At 44.3% G+C, this 19,369-nt stretch overlaps 2 protein-coding genes across 2 annotated transcripts in view; one reads left to right on the top strand and one right to left on the bottom strand.

Moving 5' to 3' along the window:
- Positions 1-906: 906 nt before the first annotated feature.
- Positions 907-2,637, bottom strand: ASCL1 (achaete-scute family bHLH transcription factor 1). The gene is made up of 2 exons (XM_037889753.2): positions 1,760-2,637; positions 907-1,517 (listed from the first exon to the last, which is right to left on the bottom strand). Exon 1 carries the CDS (start codon positions 2,400-2,402, stop codon positions 1,776-1,778), a length of 627 nt encoding a protein of 208 aa, XP_037745681.1. The 5' UTR covers positions 2,403-2,637; the 3' UTR covers positions 907-1,517; positions 1,760-1,775.
- A 12,967-nt stretch (positions 2,638-15,604) lies between these two features.
- PAH (phenylalanine hydroxylase) overlaps positions 15,605-19,369 on the top strand; it is a 68,038-nt gene continuing 64,273 nt past the window's right edge. Inside the window, exon 1 of the mRNA XM_037879691.2 lies at positions 15,605-15,801. Coding sequence (XP_037735619.1) covers positions 15,781-15,801 — 21 coding nt within the window. The 5' untranslated portion in view covers positions 15,605-15,780. The remainder of the gene's footprint in view (positions 15,802-19,369) is intronic.

Raw genomic sequence — 19,369 nt, 5'->3', positions numbered from 1 at the left:
CGCCCCCACAATCCCGCTTTCCCCCAATGATTGTATTGATTGCTTGTGTAAAATAAACATCTAAAAGGCAAAAAAGAGTAGCCTGTCTATTTCGGTGGCTCTAACTATACGTTTCCTCATATTTTCTTCTACCCTGTTTCGTTGGAGGCGGTGAGAGGATGGTCGGAGCAGTGAAAATGTGGGATGGAGCGCCCTCTTTTTTAGGGTTCATTCTTTTAGGAAATTCTTTAATGTGCAGTGATTTCACGAGGGACAATGAAGCCATTAATCACCCCCGAGTCTCTTGGATTAGATACACATTTGCAACATAGAAGAGCAAGAAAACAATTGTAATACCTCTGTATCTTTGCATATATATGTTACATCCAGCATACATACAAATACTCTATATGTAACTTATCTCTGGCATGTTATCACTCAACATTTTTCTCTTTACATTCATAGTTATCAATGGCAGAAGTAAAATTACATGCAATAGGCAGCTGATCACTTTAATTTTAAAAAGGGTTTTATTACGAAACTAGCTTGTATAAAACATGGTTATACAGGACTTTTGTAAGTTTGTAATAAAACAGTAAGAAAAGGCAATGGTATAAGGGCTTTTTTCCTTTTTTTTTTTTTCTTCCTTTTTCCTTTTTTCAAAAGGCAGCATATAAAAACAAATGGCTACCATTTCTGGGTTTGGACAATAGCTGCATAAACTTTGTTCACTTTGAACATTGTTTAATAACATTATTAATACATTAACAAAGTTTCTATAAAGTAAGACACGTTGGTGCTAAAGTACATCTGGAGGAATTCCAAGTCCTTTACAAAACCACATACAAAAAATGGCAGTTGTAAGGTAAAGGTAACGTTGACTACATGTCTAAATATCAAGAGGTAATAAGTATTACTTTTTTTAAAAAAAAAAGTCTCAAGATATACACATTTTAAACCATTTGTACAAAAAACCTCTATAAATTTCTCTCTTATGTACAAAAATAGCTTAATATATCCCCAAACTGGTTAGGATAGATACAAATAGATTTTCTTATAATAAAAAATTCACAAAAAAGGACTGGAAGCATTCAATGATGAAAATGGTAGAAAAAAGTCAAAGTGATGGGGGGAGGGGTGACTTTAGAGGGTTCTTTGAGTACAGCATAGTTTAATTTCAAAACCTCCACAAACATTAGGAAACTAATTGTGGCCATAGCGTAATGAACACCAGTCTTTAAGGGCTAAAACTGTACGAGGAGGGGATGGGGTGGGGAAGAGCCCCTCTCTATGTTGAGGCTAGGCAGTGCTCTTCCCTAGAGGGATAGGATGACACTTGTTTTTGAGGACACATGCTTCATCATGCCGTGGTCCCCGCAGCTTTCAAATCCATCTTGGTCTTGTGAAACTGACCGGAGTGCAAAGGCAGTGAGTGCTTCGGTGTTCTTGGAGAGGCGACACAAACTCCTCGTGTGCTATGTCTTTTCCCTTCCGCGGCGGGGGGGAAATGCGTTTTGTTTTTTGTTTTTGCAACACTCCTGGAACAAACAAGAGAGAGGAAGAGAGAGAGAGAGAGAGAGTCAGCGTCAAGGTAGCTCTTAGGTACAACCAGCTGCAAGATCTAGGCGGGGGGAATTCTGCTCATCTGCAGCTTCATCAGCGTTCACGGAGCCCCCCCCCTTCCCCAATCCCACCCCCAGGCTGGGGATCCCGGCAATAAAGGATCCCCCCGGCTGCTAGGGAGCGCCCCGAGAAGGGCTCCCGCAGAAGCCAGACCCACCTGCTGCAGCCAGAGCTCAGAACCAGTTGGTGAAGTCCAGCAGCTCCTGCTCTTCGGGGCTCAGCGGGTCGTAGGACCCTTCGTCGGAGGAATAGGAGGAGACGGGGGAGCCCGCCATGGAGTTCATGTCGTGGGAGTAGCTGGGGGAGATGGTGGGGGACAGCACCCCGGCCTGGAAGGCGGCGCTGACGGCGTCGTGCTCGTCCAGCAGCTGCTGCAGGGCTCGGATGTACTCGACGGCCGAGCGCAGCGTCTCCACTTTGCTCATCTTCTTGTTGGCCGCCCCGTTGGGGACGTGCTCCCTGAGGGTGGCGAAGCCCAGGTTCACCAGCTTCACCCGGTTCCTCTCCCGCTCGTTCCGCCGCGCCACGGCCGCCGGCTGCTGCTGCGGGAGGCTGTAGCCGAAGCCGCTGAAGTTGAGCCGCCGCTTGCAGCGCATCAGCTCCGGGGAGGACGAGCGCTGCCGCTTGAGGGGCTTGGGCGCCGCCGCCGCCGCCTTGCCGCCCGGCGAGGGCTGGCCGCCGGCCGGGCTGAGCGGCGGCGGCGGCGGCGGCGGCACGCTCTGGGCGGCGGCGAAGAAGCAGGCGGGCTGCAGGAACTGGCTGGCGCCGCTGTCCATCTTGGCAGGGCTGGCGCTGGCCATTGGCAGCCAGGGGAGAGCGAGACGGGGCGCGCGGGGCTGGCGCGCGGCGGCCGGGCTCGCAGGGGGACGGAGAGAGCGCGGCGCTTCCTCCCTCTCTGCCCCCCTCCTCTGCCCCCCTGCGCACCGGGCTGCGGGGAGGCTCGTGGCGCTCGCGTGTGCGCAGCCTGCCTCGCAAAGCCCCCTTTTGCAAGCCAGAGGCCGGGGATTGTGTCTCTTATAAGGGGCGGCCGGGGCTTTGCCGGCCTCTCCCCCTCCGCTCCCCCCCCCAACACACACACACACACCCACTCCCCCTGCGGGGTCCCCCCACCCCCTCCCCACACGCTCTGCACCTTGCGCCGTCCACGCTCCCCGGCTTTGCAGTGAGTGGCCGCGGGCTGGGGAGCGCGGCCGCCTTTTCAACGCGGGGGGTGGGGAGTGGGGGGGGGGAGAGAAAAAACCCACAACACACGGGGCGCCCCGCACACACGCGCTGGCCCCGGTCCGGCCCCGCCTCCGCTCGAAACAGCCCCCCCACCCCCACCCCTTCCCGCACGGCCTCCAATTCATTCACCCGCCTCTCCCCTCCAGCCCTACCCCTCCCGGGTTTGTTGTTGCAAGTGCGTGCGCCAGGCGCGTGCCGCTCTCCCAGCCGCTGAATAAACAACCGGGCTGGGGAAGGAGCTGCAAGGGGGGGGGTTGGGAAGAGACCCAGAGGCTGCAGCGAGCGCTGATGGGCTGGGGGATGTAGGCAAGCCTCGGGGTTGAGGGCGCACAGGCAGCAGGGGAGGGCTTTCTGGGACCAGCCCCAAACCCAAGCAGAAGGGGAGGCAGGCAGCTCGGGGAGAGCTCACCCAGCCCGACAAGGTGCCCAAGCTACGAGCTGGCACGGAGGCTTGTTCTCCTGGCGAAGCAGGGGACGAATTGCCGTGTTTAAACTCAGGGTTAAAGCGGCGGCTGCAGTGGGGGCGGGAAAACGCAGGGCAGATCTAGCAGCATCGGGGACCCATAAATAGAGACATTTGGGGGAGGGAGAGAGGGGCGCGTCTTTGGACGCCACTGAAATATACTAGACTTTAGGAGAGAGGGGGTTTTGGAGGGGGAAAGAAGAAAGGCAGGTGGAAAGCCCGATCCCGAGAGATGCTGAGCACCCGCGACTTTCCTGGAGCGCAGTGAAAGTCCAAGGTCGCTGAGCACCTCAGGAGCTGGACCTGCAGTCTGGAAACTTATCAGTGTTTTGCTAAAGAAATAAGGAGGAAGTGTTGGCGTGGATGTGTCCTTTGCTCTGCACAGAGATGCTGATAGTGTCCCTGCAGAAAAAAAGGGCCTTGCAAGCAATATTAGAGAATTGTGGGGGGGATGGAAGAGGACCCCGGGGTGGGAGTGGGGGGGAATAGACACAAAGAGAGAGTTAACACTTCCCAGCCTGCTGGATTAGGAAGTGGTTGGCTTGTTTAGGTCTTCGGGTAAAGTCAAGGTGCCTGATCATATTTCTTTAATTTACAGGGTATTGTGAGACTTAAGTCAGTAATGTTTGTCAAACACTTTGTTTATTTATTAATATCTGCATTACAGTAGCACGCTGAGGCCCCAAACAAGGTCTGGGTTCCATTGTGTTATGTGCTGTACAAACACATTGTCAAAGAGAGTACCTGCCCTGAGGAGCGTACAGTTTAAAGCCCCTTTCAGGAAAGCATCACTGTTCAGGACAGCATTTAATCCCATGCATAAATCCCATTAAAGTCCATGGGAGTTAAGCAATTGCTCAAAATTAAGCACATACTTAAGTGCTTTCCTGAGTTGGGACATAAATAGACAGGAGAGAGAAAGGACTGGAGACAAAACTTTTTATTGGCTGTAACTTACAGATGAGGAACTGAAGCACAAAGAATTTAGATGGCTTGTAGAGTACCTGTCTCTGCCAGAACCAGGGACTGCACCAGATCTCCTGTGTACTAGTCCAGTGTGGTATGTACAAGACCACCCTTTCTCTCTGTTTTGAAATGGTTGGGTGAAAGGTGCTATAAGTGCTAATTATTAATTCTTATTTTATTATGATGATAGTACAGGACCTACGATTTTTTAAAAAAGTTTGCAACAATAAGATTTGCAGGTTAAAAAGAAGTTATTCTAAGATACCCCTCTGAACCAGGGTGTTTGCCGGTGGGAACCAGCCAGGGAAGGAGCATTAGCTCTGTCCAGCAAGGAGAGCACCTGAAAAATCATCATTCCCCAGTAGTTACCTATTGAAACTCCCATTGGAGTCAATGGGAGTTTTGATACTGACTTCATTGATAGCCAGAACACTGTTAATCATAGAAATAAGACATGGAAAAAAGTCATTAAATAATCCAATCCATTTTCCCTTCCAGTGCAGGATTGTTTTCTACCACAGATTATCTATTGTTTTGTCCAGCCGAGTTTTAAAAGTGCCAGGCATTTGTGTTGATGGTGGGGCATTTCCATATAAGATTTATTTTTAAAAATCAGTTTATGAATCAGAGTAATCAATTTGTGAAAATATATGCTAAAGAGCTTTCCTCATTCTGCTGGCAATGTTTGGCTGAATAATAAATATAAGTAGCAATACTATGCTTTTCACTCATATAGCATCTTTCCTTTGCAGATCTCAAAGTGTTTTGCAAGCTTCCATTAAGCTTCATAATACTTCTGTGAAGTAGCTATAACATTACCAGTTTGAGAAGTAGGTAAGGAGACTTGTCCAGACAGAGTCAGTGGCCAGGAAGAAAATCCTAGGCCTGTCCTACACAGGGGAAATGTCCCCCAAGATTGTAATTGGTTTTAAAAATGGTTCAGCTAAGCCTCTTCTGAAACCAGTTGGAGACATAGCCTAGACCTGCTTTTAGCAGCCTGAATTGGTTTTAGTTGATCCAATTTCAAAACCACATGGTTCAGATTACCTAGAGCCCGGTCTGCTCTGTGGCTCCAATTGGATTTTAAATTGCTTTAAGCTGATGGAGATAGTTCAACTGACATTTCTTCAGTGTAGGCCAGGTTCCTGTATCTTATCTCCTTGTTCCCTGCCCTCAACCACTAGAGCACACTCTGACTTGGATGGGTTGAAAGTATAGAAGAGTATAACCCCAGTCTAGTAGGATACTGCTACTGCAGTGGAGACTGGTTTGCTTTTGGTTCAGGCTCAGACTCCAAATAAAAAGTGTTACCTGCAGTTTGGACCTTTCACTGGAGGCATTCATATGTTTATGAAGACATGGCCTGCCACTGATTTAACTGAAGATACCCAGCTAAACAGAAATCACTATGGATATTATTGAAAAAGCTGGGTCTTTAATGGTCCTGAATTCTGATCCACCTATGACTCTTGCCACCTGTCCCAGACAGCATGAGGATAATGGCTTCATGGCTTTTCTTGGACAAATTAGTCAGTGCCTTTGTGCCTACTAGATGTTTACATGAAGTTATTGGTTTAGTTTCCTCCAGGTTTTAGGTTTTTAATCTCTGCTCTCTCAAAATAATGGCCTCTCTATGTTACGTCTTCACCTCTCTTTGTAAAAAGAAAAGGAGTACTTGTGGCACCTTAGAGACTAACCAATTTATTTGAGCATAAATAAATTGGTTAGTCTCTAAGGTGCCACAAGTACTCCTTTTCTTTTTGCGAATACAGACTAATACGGCTATTACTCTGAAACCTCTCTTTGTAAATAGTCTACTTATTTTATGTGTGAAACTCTGATTGTACGTCTGCTGCAAAAGCAAGCACTGGATATAGATGAAGGGATTTTTTTCTCCAGTCCCTTACACCGGTTTACCTTAGTGTGACTCCACTAAAGTCAATGGGTGAAATTCTGGCTCCATTGAAGTCAGTGGCAAAACTCCCATTGACTTCAGTGAGGTCAGGATATCAGCCAATACCTTTACACCCACACTAACGCCAGTTATCTGAATGGAGGAAATGGCTCAAAAAGTTGAACTGAAAATAAGTATAGCTCTATTGTTTGAAAGACTCTGATGCACTCTGACAGGCTTTTTATTAAAAACAAAACAAAACTAAAACTAAAAATTCAGCTCAGCTTCATGTACTTTTTATTTATACTTTCCCGTTGTTGCTGCTGAACAATTTATGGGTAAACATGGACATTTTCACACTGGATTAGACTAGTCCAGTATCCTGCCTCAAATAGAGGTAAGCATCACATGCTTCAGAGAAAGGTACAAAAAGCCCTATAATGGGACTATTATGTAAAAATCTGCCCATGAGGAAAGTTCTTCTGAAACCCCTGGTTAGCTTATGCCAAAAAGCAGGAGGGTTGATATCCTTTATTTTTTTTATCATTAGGTGAGTGTTCATATTGTCTATATAAATCAGAGTTTTTTAATTTGCGAACTCCTAAAAATTTTTGAATGGAGGTGAAGACCCCTTTGGAAATGACTCCATGGGATCAGTGTGTAAGCTCTTCATGTCTTCCCTAAATGGGGCTGTTAGGCATTACCATGGTTACATCAATAAATAATAATTAATAGTAATAAATAATGAATGCTATCTTGTGACAGTAAATTCCACATGTTAATTTAGTATAGTGTAATAATCCTTTGATCAGTTCTGAATTTATTGCCTTAAATTTCATTGTATGTCCCTTTGCCCTTATGAGAAAGATAAAGAGGTCTGCCCAAAAGATCTCCTGTATGTCATATTAATTATTTTATGTATCTTGGTCATGTATACTCTTATTAATCTTTTCTCTGATTAGTCTTAATCTTTCATCCTCTCTACATATGGAAGATGAAATAGGGTAACCAGACTTGGACCCATTGTTCAAGCAGAGGATATACAAATGACCTATGCAATGGCATTATATTCTTTTGGTTTTAATTTTCTGTGTAATTAGAAACTTTTCTCTTCAGTAATTAGCTTTCGGGTTGATTCATTCAATGATGTCATAATCCAATGTTCCTGATATCAGAATTCAGTACAAGGAAAGAAGTCCTGACATCAGGAGCTCTGTATTGTGCCATTACTGAAGGAAGAGAACTCTGGTTGTGAAAGAGAGAGCTTCCATTTACACACACACTTTTTCGAAAGTAGCAATAACAGGACAGGAAATAGAGGAAAAAACAAAATGACAGTTTAATAGAGGTTCAATGAAATATATATTCCTTAAATGTGTATTATCAACTTATTTAGAGGCTATAAACTATAACGAAAATAAAGGATAACCCTATTGTCTTCTCACTATAGCTTAATGATAAGAGCAGCCACATACCTACTTGTTAGCCCTCTACATATGAACTCGGCTTCTAAAAAGTGATTCTTTTGGAGTGGATCATTATAAAAGGTAGCATGGAAGATGTTAACGACCAATAAACATCACAATGTATAATCGTGAACCTATTCAGAAATGGACGGGGCACGAATGCTTAGGTCCCATCTAACACGAGTCTCAGAGAGAGAGAGAGAAGGTCGTCAGATTAGCTGTATTAAAAAGATGCAGATCATAAATGCAACCCTTGTAGCTTTTGTCCCGCTTTAGACCGGTCCTGACTGGGAGGCGGAAGTGGAGGTAAATGCATATTGTCAGAGTATTTTATCTCGACACAGATGAAGGGAGCTAGAAATCCTAGTGGTTGAACTAGCGAGGCAATATAGACGGATAAACAGGTGTGCAGCAGTAGACTCTGGGAGCTGGAGTTCCATTCCTGACATACTCTGTTAACATACGGTAAACACTGGGGGGGGGGGGGGGGGGGAGGTTGGTGTTACCGATATTGCTTTCCCAGGCTGCATGTTTACAGTGCCAGGTTAACACAACTACCTGTTTCCTAAATAAATAAATGATACAAAGTCGTCTTGAAGCAGCAGAAGGAAAAAAAACCCGTTAGTCCAGTGTTTATGGTTTTGAAAGGTGACCCAGTGGGCCTTACTCAATTCTTTCTTCACTTTGCGTTTTGCCTGGGATAGGACTGCAGGCGTCAGTGTTGCAGCGCAATGACATCTAGGAGCATGTTTCGCAGGATCATTTTCAGTTCACCTAGTTATATTAGACCACGGGCCGTTTTCATGTCTCCTTGCTATTCAGAGAGATGATGGAATGTGCTGATTGCCTACCGTATCTCCAGGTAGTGGGGGGGAAAATAACCCTCAAAAAGCAGTCCTAAATTTGTGCCAGGGCTGTCCCAGCACCTCTAGATTTGGCAGTTCATAGCCCCACACCTCTGGGTTGGCTGCATCAGTTATGAATGTAAAGACATTTCCTGAGCCCTGGCACCTATTGTAATTGCTTGAGCCCCTACATCTCTTTCCGTACAAATTAAGCACTATCAAAAACCTTGTTGAAATATTGCAAGCTAGCCCCCGGGTATCCGACTAACTTGATGTTAAAACCGTAATACTAATAAGGCGCAGCCCCTTCTGTAAGCCTCCGAATTAGAGCCCCACCCGTCAGTTTTATAAGGATGGGAAATTACCTGGAAAAGAGGAGTAGTGCACGAGGTACTGTTGAAGAGCTACAGTAGAAACCCCACTGTTTCCATCTTGACCAGGGATCTGGTGTACGCAGTTAATAGCACACCTGACCCCCAAGACAAACTTGCGCTTGCCACGAGAGAGTGGAAAAACGTCTTGACCAGAACACATCTCGTGACTACACCAGTCCCGGACTGTCTCTATGGAAAAAAACCAAAACAAAACCCGACTTTTAAAATACTGTTTCAAACATTGGGCCGTATAATAGTCTATTGTCTACTTCCCAATCAAGTCACTTACCAGCGTAAGGTATCTATTGATGCTAGATGTATAGATAATGAATATTTGTTGCAAGGTCCCCCCCCCGCCCCGTTATGCAGTCGCCCCGCACCTGCAGTTAAGAGTTCTTAGAGTTCTTAATTCTCACATAATGATAAATATCCCTTTCCCCCTTTCACTGGTTTTTAAAAAAATCTTGAACTGTCATTATTTTATTGTTGCGCGCTTTTTTCTTTTTCTTTTTCTTTTTTTCTTTTTTGTAAATTGCAGCTACACTCAGGAGTTCTTTTGAAGCCCCCTTCCCTCTTTACTTTTCTAAGCTTTTTTTTAAAAGGCCCATTTACGTTATGATTAAATACAGTCTTGGATAAGCATAACGAAAGTCGTTAATCTATATAGATCTTCAAAGAATCAATATATTCTGAACTTTTGTAGGATTTGTTACACTCCATTTTGTTACAGTAGGCTAGCTCGTCTGGGTCTGGGCACATGTGTTTCTCCCCCTCCCCCAAAGAGTGAAAATAAAGTAAAAGGTCTTTCATGGTAAACAAAACCAGCTTATTCTCCACATAGAACACATGAATAGCTGGAAAAAAACTTACAATAAATGGTGCATTTTTTTCTCTGCTGGGTATAGCATTCAAGATCAGTCCAGTATTCAAGAAGCAGTCCATTTTTTGCTCAGCAAGAGAGTTTAGAAAAGAAGCGTGGGGTCTATTCAAGGATCTTTTCCCCCTTCACAATTGCTGGGCTTTATGAAACCTATCTTCCATGCCTTGTCAGAGTATTTCTGGGGACCAATTAGTGCTTTGTTGCAAGGCTTCTTTGCTGAATCTTTGAGCAGCAAGAAAAAGCTCTCTTGAGTCTCCCCTTATTTTGACTATTTCAGTCATTACTCAGTGTAATAATTAATATGACAACTGGACGCTGAAGTTTGTATAGAAACACCTCGGCTGCAGGAGAGAGCGTGCAGTGGGTGGTAACAAGCTACAGATCAGACCGAGAAGCCACACACACAAAAAGAGAAAGGAATGAATGAAAAGAAAGAAAGAAAGAAAGAAAGAAAGAAAGAAAGAAAGAAAGAAAGAAAGATAAATAAATAGTTGGCACAACCCGAAGAAACATAAAACAGACTGGAAAGAAAAAACACAATTAGGAGGAGGGGGGACACAGAGAGGTTAACTTATTTTGAAACAGTTTTCTGGATCAGACACTATGTGCATCTAATTTCCAAATATTGTTAGTCTCATCACACAGAAAAGAGAGATTTCTTATGATCGGTCATGTTTAAGGCTATTTCTATACACCTTGGAGGTGTCCTTTAGTAACAGTTTAACCCTATGGAAGGAGGTTTGCTGGCTTTGAGTGTTGAAGAACTGGCCATTCCAAACCACGTTAGAGACTAATACCCCATACTGCAAGTCTGAAGAGTCCTCTCCTGTAAAATCTGCCAGAAGAGGAATAAAGTGTGTGCACTCTGCTCGCTGAAAGTAAAGACCGACAAGGATGTTTGCGTCTAGGGACGTTACTGGGATCTTCCAGGAATATTCACTGGAATGGCCCCTTCTCGACTTTAGAGACATTTCTTGGGCTGCCAATTAAAAAAAGTCTCCGTGTTTCTCGAACCATTAGGGCATAATAAATAATTAGAGGTTTTAAGCATATTAGATACAGCTCATGCTAATGAGCTACATCGGATCTCATACTAACCTGAAGTGACAGTTTGCATATAAGGCGGGGGGGCGGGGGACACTACCACGTTTTTCGAGTCTTCTCTCCTGTAAAAGCCCAAGCACTATGGATGTCTACACTGCAGTTTTGCAACCCCCCTCCCTTTTAATTTCCGCAAACTTTGGGGTGTTTTTAGTTCATAAACCTGTGTTATTATATCACAAACATCCAGCTTCCCCCTCCCCCCCATCACCATTTGTGGTCTGGAAGGAGATGAAGGGCAAGGCCGCTCACTGAAGGCACCGAGGTGAGGATGAGACATGATATTAGATATTATTGCCCGTGCGTTTTCCTTTCTCCTGGCTTGAAAATATTGCAACGTCTTCTTGATCCGTCAGTTCCCAGACTGCGGTGCAGAGTCACGCTTGAAGTCACTGGCACAAAACAGCTGGGGGGGGGGGTCTATATTCAGCCCCTGATTTGGTTGCCCCCACCACACACACACACACACTCACACACACGCACTCGATCCACATTTCCGAGGACATGGGAAAGGATAGGGGCAGTTTGCCGAATTAGCTGAGGTCAGTCGTGTGTCTCCATTGTGTGGCCACGTGTCCCGTGTCCGTCAGGAGCTCCCGAAGTCCAATGCAGCCCGACTCCCGGCAGCACAGAACGGGAGCATCAATCAATCCCCCAGGTTCTCCCTGTTATTCCCCAGATGTCAGCGACTGATGCGGAAATATTGACTCTCCCTGCAGGTTGGAAGCAAGTGTGTACAAACTAACACTTAACCTCTGTACCTTGGGCTGACTTCAGTCCAGCGGAGAGCTCGTTAACCCTTCAGTATGCGAAGGTCACGCTATACTCTCTTTCAGCAGGATGCAGGTGAATAGTGGGTGGAAAGGGTTTATTTCAAGATACAGGATTCGATTGGGTCTCAACCTGTACTCAGGTAAAACTGCCCTTGAAGTCAGGGGGAGGAGTTTTGCCCGGCCCCACTGTATGTATGTGTGCAAAATGGTTTGTGATGATGGCCTATCATACATTCATATGGAATAGGAGTTATATTGCCACCCTTAACCTTAGATATAACGGGCCAACTCCATGCCCATCTATGGCACCGTCCCAGCAATCAGTAATGATGTTAATTATGAGGAATAAATAATACATTTGCCCCTTGAGTGGGTCCGTTGACGCCAGTGGACTTGCACGAATCACTTTGGCTCACTGGTTCTAATTCACTTTTAAAAGGCTGATTCTTTAGTTAAAACGAAGCCCTATGCAAGCTAGAAGGAGGAAGGCAGACAGGTTCCTTTAGCTCCCAGGGTACTGTGGTTGTCCAGGAGAGGGCATCTTCTCCGCATTTCAGATGTGCCGAGAGAACGTGTGTTTTATAACTTCCTCAATAGCTAATGATCTTTGCCTGCTCTGAGCATTGCATTGATTCGCCTTCTCAGTCAGGTTGTTTAAAACGATTACATCTCTTTAAAAGAGAGTCATCAGTAAGTGGCAAAGACAGAATAATTTGTGTATTGACCAAATACCTGGAGAGAGACAGCGCTAAGACGTTGCTACGCTCCAATCTCTCCTTTTATTGACTCAATTAACTAGAGTGGAGAGAGAGGCAGGTGCTGATCCAGGTGCAGAGGAACTGAAATTCCCTGTAGTAACTGCTAACCTTCCATTGATTAATTGTGTTGCTGGAGTTTGAGCCCCCACCTTCTCTCCAGTTGTAATGATTTCTAAATCTTGCATAAAAAATACAAATATGCAAAGTCAGTGATCTTATGAGGCCAGAGCGCCACCTATAGACCAGCTGTAGCATTGTGAGAGGTAAAAAGGTACGTTGACACAGAGATATACTCAGGCACTGCTTTTGCAGAGGGCTTATCTTGGGACTGAAATTTGATTCAGAAACATTATATGTATTTCTTTAGTGTTTACTTAGTTTAACTCTAGCACCTTTAAATACTTGGTTTGGCTTGTTCCATCACATAGTGACGGTAGCAGAGGATGGGACAGTCAAATGCATGATGAAACAGTCTTAAGCTACACTAAATCGGCAAGGAGTTTTCAAGTAAAGACAGACAGATGATTTGCCTTGGGGAATTAGGAGAGTCCGAACATTTTGGAGGGGAGTCAGCTAAGAAAAGGGGTGGAGTCGTTCTGTGAAGGATGTCAGGAATTCAGCTGAGCCTTCTCAGAGAACAGCAGGAAGATAGTGGTGTTACATCTCCAAGAAAGGGACTTAGTTTTCTTGGAAGATATTTTAATTTATCTTAATGGAACTTTTCAGAATTTTTTTTGCCACCAGGGGAATCTCCCTCTCCTTCCCACTGATTCTTCAAACTGTCTGGGATGTGCTGAATAGGCAAGAAAAGGGGTAGACTCTTGGAGAATATTATGGAACAGTACAGATTTTGACAGATATATCCCATGTCCTACAAGTTGATGTGATTCCTAGGTAAATTCCTGCCTCTGCAAAGGCACTAGGAGGGATCTTTATCCCAAGATAAGGGGGGAGTCTGAAATCCACTACTGGCAAGGGGACCCCCCCACACACACACACTTGATACCTATTACCTGTTTTCTTCCAGAAATTGTTTTTTGCAACCATATCACCTTTAAAGGTCCTGGCTGACTTAGCAGACAGATAGATCCAGAGGGCTGGTGGCAACAGGCTGATGATGATGATACTAATATTATGATTTATATTATGTTAGCTACTAAAGGCCCCAAAAGACACAGAGGCCATTTTATTCTAGGTAATAATAATAAATAATAATTAATATCTAGTTTTTATACAGTGCTTTTCATCAGTTGATCTCAAAGTGTTTTACAAGGGAGGTCAGTATCATTTTCACCACATGCTATATATACGTATACAGTATCTCTGTTTCAAAGAGCTTAGGGTATTCATATACAAAATAGACAAAGAGTGGGAGGGGATACAAAAGTAATTACAAAGATTCTGAATGAATGATTTTTAGCCTTGCCACTGCTGTATGGGTAGCATAAGAGGAAGGCCTCAGAAAGAAGAAAAGATAGGAGAAGAGAATAGAAGTAGGACAAGACTGAAGGCATATGGGAACACAAAAGAGAAGGAAAGGGACAGGACAAAAGAAGGGGAAGAATCATAGGTGGCTGGTGAAAATATTCTATTTTGGGGCTGAGCCTGCCCCTCACTCACCCTACACTGGTGGCTCGTGTCCCATGGGCCAGGACTGACTCCTTGCTCGGGCCTGTTGGCTCTCACGGCCTCAGAAGATGCGCGCATCCATGCACAGTCAGATACTTCCCTCCTTGACACCCCCCCTTCCTGCCTCTGGCACTGGAGGTGGTTCCTCAGGATACACCCGTCTCTGGGACCCCTTCTTCTCCAAAACCCCTCAGGATCTCCCCCTTCCCCAGGATTCCCCTTCTTCCCCCCACTATTCCCCCAAGATCTTTCCCCTTCCAATGGACTCCTCTTCCCCAATCCCCTCAGGATCCTTCCTCCCCTGGGACTCCCCTTCTCCCCAATCCGCTCAGGATACCCCCTCCCCTGGGACTCTCCGTCCTCTAAATCACCTCAGGATCCCCCTCCCCCCCTCCCGGTTTACCCCTTTTCTTCCCTAACAATCCCTTAAGCATTCCCCCTTCAATGGGATTCCCCTTCTCCCCCACACCCCCAAACCCCTCAGGATCTTCCTCTTTCCATGGGAATCCCCTTCCCCACAATTTCCTCGGGATCCATCCTCCTCTGGGACTCCCTTTCTCTCCCCCACAATCCCCTTAGGATACCCGCTCTGCCAGGACTCCTTCTTTCCCTCCACAATCACCTCAGGATCCCTCCTCCCCAGGGCTTCCTCTTCTCCCCCGACAATCCCCTCAGGATCCTCCGGGATACGTCTTTACCCCCATCATCTCAGGATTTCCCCTGTGCCTGTGCTGACCACAGCTGTGGTGGTATCACATGGTGAGAGGGGCACTGTATTCAACCCTGATCCTGAAGGTTGCAGCACATTGGTGGAGTCCCACTGCCTTCATTGAGGCTCATTTTGGGTGCATGGGCATGTAACAAATTGCAGAATCAATACCTCAGATCATTTAGGTATATAGGTCAAAATCAAAATCATCAAAATGCACCTGAATATTACTCCTGTTTTCTTGTATAGGGCCCTGGCTCTGCAGCATTCCCTCATCCCCCATTCTCGTCCTTTCCCAGCTTGGTCCTGTGCTGTTCTATGCAGATCCCATTACCAGTCTCAGCCCTCCTCCATGATTCTCTTGTCATATTGACCCATCTCACATAGTCCCTTCTCAGTACTGCAACACCCTAGCACTCTGATACTCCTGTGCTCCTCACATCAGCTCTCGCAGTTCTCTTCCTACATACTCTCCTTGTGGCTTTTCTCTATGTTAAAGTATCTCCCTAGACACACTTGCTTACTAAAGTAGATCCAACTGTAAACAGAAAATGCTGTAAATCCTGTATAATGTCAAATAGTGTCTAATGCTCACACAGGCCATGGAACATCAATGTACCGATCAGAAACTGCTTAACAAAAGATGAAGCCCTTTGCACAACTAAAATGAAAATAGCATACAATATTAACCAAAAGGAAAGGATCTTAAACCATGCCATCTGTCCATGTTGGTCACAGATAGATACCATATGCTGGAGTGACTATATGCGAAAGGACACTGCTGTAGAGGCTTGAATTCTGCTGCTCTCACTGCACACATGTGAATTGTTTGAGACTCTGGTGCCAGAATTTGACAGGGGGTGGAGAGGGGCGTGTAGGGAAGACGCCCCCTCTAACCACACACAGCTGGAGAAGGAGAGGGAGGAGGACAGCGTGAGGAAGGGTTGGACCTGCCTTTCATGCTGAACTTTAAATACCTTTGCACAGCACAGATCTGTCAAACCTACTAAGGTCAGAAGGCTTTCTCTACAGAGAGAAGAGTGCATTGCAGCCTGAGTATTACTAGCTTTAAAGCCTGGACACAGAGGTTTGCAAAATGAATGTAGACCCTTTTCAGGTAAGTAGTATGGTATATGCAGGTGTATCTGGTATGGCAGGCGAAATGATACTGCTCTTTGGGGAGGATGGATGGCTTTTGCTCCTCTGATCTTGTACTGTGTTTGTGAGACACAGCACATTATTATTCACTTCTGGTATGTGAGGAAACCAGCAGTTGTGGTGCTTAGTCTGCTCCCTCTTTGACAGTGAATGCACTTTTCTGTTGTAAATTATATTTATATGTGTGCAGTAGTAACAAAAATTAAACAGTAAAACAGAGATGGAGACACATTATAGCAACATCATAAGACCACTGCTAATGTATTTATGTGTATATATGGCAGATAGAATAAAAAAAGAAGTGACCAGAAAGATACTGGAGATTTCAAAATATGTGTTAGAAGAAGACAGTGCCTATTATGAAAGCCAGTTTCTTTACTGGTTTTGAGGGATTATTTTGTTACATGCTGGGTTTTTATTGTCTCTTGTTACTTTTTTTTTTTTAAAGTTCTGATTGCTCTGGCTATTTTGAATCCATAGCTTCTGAAAGTAGATGACAATCTGCTGAAGTACATGCCATTAAGCTGTGGGCAATATTTTTACTGTAGGAACAAATGAGAGAAGTAGTCCACGATCAGTGGTATAGGCAAATTATTAGGGCCAAATTCTGTACTCATTTGCCCTAGTGCAACTGTATCAAGGTCCGAGTGGAACTGCAAAGAAAATGAGAAAGTATAGCAATTTAAAAATGGAAATTCACAGAAGATCAAGGGTAAAATTTTCAATAGTACCTAAGTGACCTAGAAGCCTAACTCCCATTTTTCAAAAGTGATTGAGGAGCATAAGTGTGTATCTACACTGCAATTAAACACTTCTGGCCAGCCTGTGTCAACTGACTTGGGCTGGCGGGGCTGTAAAATTGCAGTGTAGACATTTGGGCTTGGGCTGGAGCCTAAGCTCTGGGAACCTCTCCCTTTGTGGGGGTCTCAGAGCTCAGGCTGCAGCCCGAACTCAAATGTCTACACTGCAAATGTACAGCCCCACAAGCCCAAGTAATCTGAATCGGGCCAGCAGCGGGTGTTTAGTTGCAGTGTTGACAAACCTAAGTCTCCTTGAAAGTCAATGGGATTTAGGCTCATAAGTGCCTGGATCACTTTTGAAAAAGAAACTTAGACTCCTAAGTCACTTAGGTGTGTTTGAAAAATTGATCTTGTGTCAGGTTTTGAAGTCGGAATATATTTCCATTTATAAATATTCCAACTCTGGAGTTTAGTAACATTGGATGAAATCAATTGTGTTCAGTAGGGCTGGGATTTTACTCTTCATTCTTAATTTAATGAACTCCAAAATATATGATAATGAATCGCAGATTTTGAAATGAGTCATATTTTCCCTCTTAGGTGTGCACTGTGGATCTCCAAATTTTGGAACATCATGTGTGCCTGAAAGGCCAACAGCAGCCTCTATGCAAAACATTCAACCTACTGGTATTACACTTTCTTGCAAAATACTTGGGTCTAAACAACCCCATTCTGTCTGCATTAGGTGTTTTGGTCCAAAATGATATTTAAGCCAACCATCTTTTTTTTATTTTAGTGTCTTAAAAGGACAGAATGGGGAGAAAATTGCTGAACTCAATTTATTCCTGAGCTCTTTTGGATTTTCCTTAGTCTCCACAGATGCAAATTAATTAGGACTGGTTACCTGTGTTTGGTTTGGTTTGTTCTGATATATTTATAGAAAGCAATCTTATCTCCCCCCAGCCTTCTTTTGGATAGGCTAAACAAGCCAAGCTCTTTGAGTCTCCTTTCATAAGACAGATTTTCCATTCCCCAGATCATCCTAGTAGCCCTTCTCTGTGCCTGTTCCAGTTTGAATTCATCCTCCTTAAACATGGGAAACCAGAACTGCACACAGTATTCCAGATGAGGTCTCACCAGTGCTTTGTATAACGGTACTAACACCTCCTTATCTCTACTGGAAATACCTCGCCTGATGCATCCCAAGACCGCATTAGCTTTTTTCACAGCCATATCACATTGGCGGCTCATAGTTATCCTGTGATCAACCAATACTCTGAGGTCGTCCTCCTCCTCTGTTACTTCCAAGTGATGTGTCCCCAGTTCATAACAAAAATCCCTAAATGCATGACCTTGCACTTTTCACTGTTAAATTTCCTCCTATTACTATTACTCGGTTTACAAAGTCATCCAGATCTTCCTGTATGATATCCCGTTCCTTCTCTGTATTGGCAATACCTCCCAGCTTCGTGTCATCTGCAAACTTTATTAGCACATTCCCACTTTTTGTGCTGAGGTCAGTAATAAAAAGATTAAATAAGATTGGTCCCAAAACTCATCCCTGAGGAATTCCACTAGTAACCTCCTTCCAGTCTGACAGTTCACCTTTCAGTATGACTGGTTGTAGTCTCCCCTTTAACCAGTTCCTTATCCACCTTTCAATTTTCATATTGATCCCCATCTTTTCCAATTTAGCTGAAAATTCCCCATGTGGAACCGTATCAAATGCCTTACTGAAATTGAGGTAAATTAGATCCACTGCGTTTTCTTTGTCTAAAAAATCTGTTACCTTCTCAAAAGGAGGAGATCAGGTTGGTTTGACATGATCTACCTTTTGTAAAACCATGTTGTATTTTGTCCCAATTACCATTGACCTCAATGTCCTTAACTACTTTCTCCTTCAAAACTTTTTCCAAGACCATGCATACTACAGATGTCAAACTAACTGGCCTGAAGTTACTGGATCACTTTTTCCCCCTTTCTTAAAAATAAGAACTATATTCGCAATTCTCCAGTCATACAATACAGCTCCTGAGTTTACAGATTCATTAAAAATTCTTGCTAATGGGCTTGCAATTTCATGTGCCAGTTCCTTTAATATTCTTGGATGAAGATTATCTGGGCCCCCCGATTTAGTCCCATTAAGCTGTTCGAGTTTGGCTTCTACCTCGGATGTGGTAATATCTATCTCCATATCCTCATTCCCATTTGTCATCCTACCATTATCCCTAAGCTCCTCATTAGCCTCATTAAAGACTGAGGCAAAATATTTGTTTAGATATTGGGTCATGCCTAAATTATCCTTAACCTCCACTCCATCCTCAGTGTTTAGCAATCCCACTTCTTCTTTCTTTGTTTTCTTCTTATTTATATGGCTATAGAACCTTTTACTATTGGTTTTAATTCCCTTTGCAAGGTCCAACTCTACATGGCTTTTCGCCTTTCTCACTTTATCCCTACATGTTCTGACCTCAATAAGGTAGCTTTCCTTGCTGATCTCTGCCATCTTCCACTCCTTGTAGGCTTTCTGCTTTTTCTTAATCACCTCTCTGAGATGCTTGCTCATCCAGCTTGGTCTACAACTACTGCCTATGAAATTTTTTCCCCTTTCTTGGGATGCAGGCTTCTGATAGTTTCTGCAACCTTGACTTGAAGTAATTCCAGGCCTCCTCCGCCTTTAGATCTTCAGTCCAATCCACTTCCCTAACTAATTTCCTTCATTTTTTTAAAGTTAACCCTTTTGAAATCAAAAACCCTAGTCACAGATCTATTTTTGTTTATTCTTCC

Source organism: Chelonia mydas, chromosome 1 (assembly GCF_015237465.2).
Source record: "Chelonia mydas isolate rCheMyd1 chromosome 1, rCheMyd1.pri.v2, whole genome shotgun sequence".
NCBI lineage: Eukaryota > Metazoa > Chordata > Testudines > Cheloniidae > Chelonia > Chelonia mydas.
The sequence above is the reverse complement of the archived record's forward strand: the minus strand, read 5'-3'. Positions and strand labels throughout refer to the sequence as shown.

What these genes read in the sequence shown, in the direction of transcription:
- ASCL1 (XM_037889753.2), bottom strand. Translation starts at nt 2,402, where the DNA reads ATGGCCAGCGCCAGCCCTGCCAAGATGGACAGCGGCGCCAGCCAGTTC.